This window comes from Alligator mississippiensis, chromosome 1 (genome assembly GCF_030867095.1).
Source record: "Alligator mississippiensis isolate rAllMis1 chromosome 1, rAllMis1, whole genome shotgun sequence".
NCBI classification, from domain to species: Eukaryota; Metazoa; Chordata; order Crocodylia; family Alligatoridae; genus Alligator; species Alligator mississippiensis.
Window position 1 is genome coordinate 194,019,584 of NC_081824.1, and position 6,758 is coordinate 194,026,341.

The window sequence follows — 6,758 nt, forward strand, 5'->3', positions numbered from 1 at the left end:
TTACTGGTGGGAGTTCAGTTTAGTCCTGGGCTTGAAGCACCATCCAGAACTTGCACAGCGATAATAAAAAGCAGTCATAGTCTGACCTCACCAACACTGCTGCAAATGCCACTGCAATCAGTTGCTCCCTGAAATTCTGCCTGCACCTCAAACTTTTCTAGCCTGGAGGCACCCTCCTGAGAGCCAGGCTGCCCTCTGACAAGCGGCTCTTTGTTTTACTCCTTTTTCTGACTAGAGCTAAACACTAGTGTAATTCTTCTGGAGCAAAGAGCTCAGAAAGCCCAGAACAGACAAGGCAGAATGGGGGTTCCTACTGGAGAGCACCCGGTTGTCCCTGTGAGTTGTGGCTGCCCGCCTAAGGATGCCAACACGGTGTATCACCCTTGGGAGGACTTTATGACTGAGAAAGCTGCTCTAGGCTCAAGGGCGGCTGCTAAACTCCCCTGCCTTCCTGGTAGGGAAGCAGGCACCTCCTGAAAGCTTATACTGCCCTAAACACAGGACAAAGCAGATGCTGGGCAGGAGGACTCAGGGCAGGGGTGCTGACTCACAGCCACAGAAAATCAGAGAGGCCGGAAGTCATCTAGTCCAGTATTTCTCAATCTGTGGGTCATGACCCAAAAGTGGGTTGCAAAATATATGAAAGGACCACGAACAAACTTTAAAAATGGATTTTCCTTTAAAGGAGAAAAACATGGGAAATAGTGTCTTTTCCCTTGCAGGCTGGCAGACTTCCAGTCTGTGAGGGGCTGCTTGGGGGCCCCACACACACACCCCATGCCCCACACACACACACTCTGCCTCACACACTGGGGTCTGAAGGGGGTCAGGAGTGAGGGGCACTGGGTCAGGACTGGCCATCCATATTTACAAACTGGTCCTGGTACAAAAAAGGTTGAGAACCACTGATCTAGTCCAGTGGTTTTCAACCTGTGGTCCGCAGATGATGTTGAAGGGGTCTGCGAAAAATGACTATGATGAATCAAAAGTATGCGAACAGCCACACACAATTCAAAGCAGTCTGCAGCTCCATTCAAAATTTAGGGGTCCACAAATGAAAACAGTTCAAAAACCACTGCTCTAGCCTAAACCCCTGCCTGAGGCAGGACCATCCCCATCCTAACCACCCCATACATCCACCATCTAAACTTCACGTAGGGCTGCCCTCACCCCTGCCACCGCACACACCTCATACTGGCTTCTCTGCCACCCAGGAAAGCACAAAAACACCCTATGCCCAAAGATGGGCATTTATGCCCAAAAGCTTGCAAAGAATGATTTTTTTTTAATTTTTTCCAACTATTCAGCTGGTCTAAAAGATACCACATTTACCCAGCAAACCATGTCTGATGATAACACTGCCCTAGCACCCAGGGTTAAAGCAGGAGAACCAGGATAGCCAGCCAGCGCCCAGAGATACTACATTTACCCAAAGCCCCTTGTCTGCCCACAACACAGACCTAGCACCCTGGGTTAAAGCAGGGAGACCAGGGCAGCCAGGTGGCACCCAGAGATGGATTTACCCGAAGTACCTTTTCTGCCCACAACAGAGCCCCAGCACCCAGGGTTAAAACAGGGGAAGCGAGGCAGCACCCAGAGACACATTTACCAAAAGTACCTTTTCTGCCCACACCGCAGACCTAGCGCCCAGAGTTAAAACAGGGGAAGCAAGGCAGCGCCCAGAGATCCATTTACCCAAAGAAACTTGTCTGCCCAAGACACCACTCTAGCCCCCGGGGTTAAAAAAGAGGAACCAGGGCATCCAGGCAGTGCCCAAAGATACATTTATGGAAACAATCTCATTTGCCCACACAGCCCTAGCACCCAGATGCCCAAAGACCCCCGTGTGCCTGCAACACAGCCCTAGTGCCCAGGGTAAAGAAGGAGAAGGCGGGCAGGCAGCTCCTGGACCTGCCCGGGGGCACGGGGACGAGCGACGGGACGGCACTGCACGGCACGGCACGGCACGTTACAGACGGGACGGCACGGGACGGCACGGGACGGCAGGGGGGAAAAGAAGTGACTCCTACCCGGAGGGCTCCCTCACTGACTCTGCTGTGTACCTGCTGTGCTCCTCCACGCTGCGGTTCTCGGCCGCCCGCCAGTCGGGCAGCGTGCTGGCGCACAGCACCACCATGGACACGATGACGAAGAGGATGGAGACAGTGGCCAGGATCTGCGCCGCCAGCGAGGACGCGGGCTCCTCGAAGGTGCGGCGCATCCTGTCCAGCCAGCCGTCGGGGGCCGGGGCCGGGGCCGGGCCGGCGGGGGGCTGCTCCTCGGCCGAGCAGAAGGTGTAGGTGTCGGACATGCGGTCGTCCAGGCGGCGCTGGCAGCAGTAGTCGAGGTGCGAGCCGTCCAGCCCCCAGTACAGCATCTCGTTGTAGAAGGAGAGCTCGCACATGTGCGGCGCGAAGCGCAGGTGGCCGTGGCGCACGTAGAGCAGCAGGAAGCCGAAGGCCTCGGCGTGCCGGTCGAAGAAGTACTCGTTGCGCTCGCCGTCGTAGTCGTCGCACAGCTCCAGCGCGTCCCGCGCCGAGCGGCAGGCGTGCAGGCGGCTCAGGCGCCGCAGCGGCAGGTCCTTCAGCACCTCGCGGGACAGCGAGTACCGCGTGCCGCCCACGTTCAGCACCACGGGCACGGCCACGGCCACGCCGCCCGCCCGCCCTCGGCTCATGGCTCCGCTGCCCGCGCGCTCAGCGCTGCCCGCCCATGCCGGCTCCGCTCCGCGCCGCGCCGCGGCCGCCGCAGGGTGCGGGAGGCGGGCGCAGCGAGGCGGGGGCGGGCGGACCGCCTCCGCCTCCTGCCTCGGCCCGCCCTCGGGGCGCCTCTGCCCTCCCGCCCGCCTGGGCACCACACGTCGGGGGCCGCCCCGGGGCAGAGCGCCGGCAGCACAGCCCGGCCCCGCGCGCACCCCGCCGCCACGTGCGCTGCCTCCCCCGGCCCGCCCGGGGCCCCGCCGCCTCTGTGTGTCTGCGTGTGGCTGGCTGTAACCGGGTGTGCGTCTGCGAGTGTGCGTGTATACATCTGTGTGTGTCTGTGTATTTCTCTGTCTGTGTGTGCAAGTGTATCTATGTATTTGTGTGTCTGCGTGTCTGTGTGTGTCTGCGGATGTAGCTGTGTGTGTGTCTGCGTGTGTGTGTGTTTGTGTCTGTCTGTGTATCTGTGCGTGTGAGTCTGTGTGTCTGCCCCTCACTCCCAAGCCACAGCCCCCCCGGCCCTGCTGCTGCCCCGTACTCCTGACCCACATCAACCCTCCTTCCCCGGGCTCCAACCACCCTGCCCCCTGTCCCCAACACCTCCACAAATAACCCCTACACACACATGCACGCACACACACAATTCAAAAACAGCTTCTCATGATTTACAGTCCAAATCTCTTGATTTTTAAGAGTTTGTCTCATGATTTTTGACATGGTGGGGTTGGCAACACTGAGACATGCACACATACCTTTCATAGGCACGCACACACGCCTTGTATAGACACGCACACCCCCCTTTTGTAGGCACACGTATGCACACACCTTGTACAGACACGCAAACCCCTTGTGTAGACACACACATACACCCACACTTTGTATACACCTACACCCCCTTTTCTAGACACTCGCATCTTGAATAGACACACACACCCTTTGATAGACACACATACACAAACCCCTTGTGTAGACACACATATACATACACCCACACACCTTATATACATCCCTGCGTTCATAGACACATACACCTTGTATTGACACACACTTGCACACATCTTTTATAGACACACACACGCAACCCCCTTGTAGGGATACACATACATATACCCACACCCCCTCTATAGATACCCCCCCTCTTCTAGACACCCCCACCTTGTATAGCCCCACACAGCCCTTGTATAGACATGCACACACACACTGTAGTGGTGGGTGGCAAAGGGGGTAGCCCCACTCCTGGGGCAGCCCAAAGGAGCCTACCCAGGGAGGCTCCATGCCCTTGTCCCCAGCCAAGAGCAGGGGGTGAGGGTGAGCTGGGCACTGAAGGGCGGTGGTGGCGGCTTGGGAGTGGGGTGTCCATTCACTGCATCTGGCTTGTGCCGTGCCCATGAGAAGCTGCGAGGCCAAGAAGCTGCAGCCCAAAGGCTCTGGCACTGCCCTGCCCACCCTGGCTTAGCCTGCCTAGGTCCCAGTGCGGGGAAGCTGCAGCTGCGGTGGGGCAGGAAAGGTCGAGCTGGCTCTGCCACCAGGCCATGGGGTGGGCAGTGGAGAAGTGGGGAGAAAACGGCATGCTGGGGTGAGGGTGTGGCGCTGCTGGGGTGGGCATATCTCTCATGAGAGAGCCCCTGGAGCCTGGCTTAGGTGACTTCTCTCCCACTCCTTTTCCTCTGGGTCTCCACCTCCTTGTCTACAGGTGCAGTGCACACACACACACCCCTTTTACACACACGCACACCTTTTACACATGCACATACACCTAGAAAAGTCTAGATATACATATAGACACACACGCATACCTTTTATAGACAAATACACCCACCTTTTCTTGAAACAGCCCCCCCTTTATAGACATACAACCCTTTTCTAGACAAACACACCTTTTATAGACATACGCACATGGACACCCCTTTTTTAGATATACACACACCTCTTTTCTAGGCGCACACACCCATTGTATAGATGTACATACACACCCCTTTTCTAGACAAATGCACTCACCTTTTCTAGACTTACATACACCTCTTTTACAAATATGCATCTGCACCCCTTTTCTAGACACACACACACACACACACCCTTTTCAAGATAAACATAGACCTTTTCTTGACACACATCCACCCCTTTTCTAGACACACACACCTTTTCTAGATGTGCACTTCTTTTATAAACACACACGTACCTTTTCTAGATACACCCCCCTTCTACACAAATGCACCTTCTATAGACATAAACATCCTTTTGCTAGATATATACACACCCCTTTTCTAAACACACACAAACGTTGTATAGATGCACATACACACCCTTTTTATAGACAAATGCACCCACATTTTTGGGACATACACAACTTTTATGCACACAACTAGTATAAACCTTTACATACCTCTTCTAGAACCCCCCCTTTTCTAGACAAACATACTCATTTTCTAGACACACACACCCTTTTCTAGACAAACATACACATACCAACACACCTCTTATAGACACACACACTTTTTATAAACATACACACACATTTTATAGACACACACATACCCTTTCAGAAAACAGTGCAAAAGGATCTATTAATTCTTCGTTGTAGTTTTATTTGCAGCCAAGTCAGCACCCACCGTTTATGCACTGGTTTTAGTTATCTTAATTCCTTTATCCATTCTTGTTTTTATCTTTTCTGTACAGAAATTTCTGTTTGTATTCAGCCATACCTCAACTGCCTTGTTTCCCGATTTTGTCCTCCTTAACATTTTCTCTTAGTATTTTTTTTATTTGGAATTTAACAGGGGGGAGTCCTTTTTTTTCTTCCTCCTTTTTTTCTTCCAAGTGCCATGATTTTGCACATCCATCCTTAACATCCTGGGATAAATTTATCTGTGATGTAACTCTGTTCATCTCACTGAGTTTAAACCAGGTATGAATTTGGCTCCTTTTCTCCAAGAGAAAAGGCAAGTGAGTATATATCTTCAAAACTGATGCCAAAGCTGGGCAGAAAACTTGCTGATACAGAGTGCTCTGCTTCTAAAAGAAACAGCCAGTCACAAAATAAAGCGATTGCTTTTTCATTACATCTACCACCTGAGATACATGTGTTTGCTTTTATGGGGGTTTTTTTGTGACTATCAATTTACTTTTACAACCAATGTTTTTCATACTTATAAATGTGGGAAAAGTGGATAGCCTTACAGCTTTATAGTAACAAAAGATTTCAAAGACAAGAGAAGTAAATGCTATTGATTTTAATCAATTTCTATTACCTTTTACAAGATGATGGGGAAAATATTAGATCAGCCATCCACATGATTACTGGGAAGAATTCCATAATTCACTTTTATGCTTGATTGCATTATGTCCACTAGAGGTCATAGTAGTTAGAATCATTTTTCTGTTAACCTACAGAGCCAAAATACAAATAAAAATGAAAAAAGTAGATTAGAAGGTGTAGTAAAGCCTACAAACCAAAGTATCATCCCATGGTAAATTCATTTCTCAGATTCCTCTGTGGATGATAAAACCCAAACTTCATTTTCATATAGTTGGAAAGGTTTCTGCTATGAAGTGCTGATGTAAGTCACAGGTTCCTAGCTGCTAGTTTATTTGATAAGTAATGATCAGTGTACTTTGTTCACCTTTTTTCAAGGTACATGCCTCTACATTTTACCTTTGCAGGAGTACCTGTTACAAGGTTTATTTTAAAATGTTTTCAAAAGCTTCAGAGCAGCAGCTAGGATGTTCCTGATGATAAAAACTAAGGCAGGCATTCCAAACTTAGCAGTTTTACATGCTGCTTCTATGTATTTTCAACCTCTTTCAAACTTCATTGATAACATTTGTAGAGGAGGATGGATATAGGACCCAAGTAGACAGTATTGGATATGGATGTATCCAATATCAACATGTAGCCCAGTGGGCAGGACCTGGTGTGGGAAGGCAGAGTGGCGCAGGGTGGCAAGACTCATTGCTGCCACCACCACTGCTAGGAACCCCATGCCAGCTTCACTGCCAGCAGAAGTAACAGATGGGGAGAGAGCCATGCTGCCCTCACCTCCTCCCACTACCAGCTGTTCG

At 51.1% G+C, this 6,758-nt stretch overlaps 1 protein-coding gene across 2 annotated transcripts in view; it reads right to left on the reverse strand.

The window, feature by feature from the left end:
• Positions 1-2,779, reverse strand: part of KCNG3 (potassium voltage-gated channel modifier subfamily G member 3) — a 28,371-nt gene extending 25,592 nt beyond the window's left edge. Inside the window, exon 1 of one of the 2 annotated variants that reach the window (XM_014598023.3) lies at positions 2,031-2,779. In XM_014598023.3, the coding sequence (XP_014453509.1) occupies positions 2,031-2,677 (647 nt within the window). In that variant the 5' untranslated portion in view covers positions 2,678-2,779. The remainder of the gene's footprint in view (positions 1-2,030) is intronic. The other variant, XM_014598024.3, reaches the window with a different exon arrangement.
• Between the last annotated feature and the right edge of the window lie 3,979 nt (positions 2,780-6,758).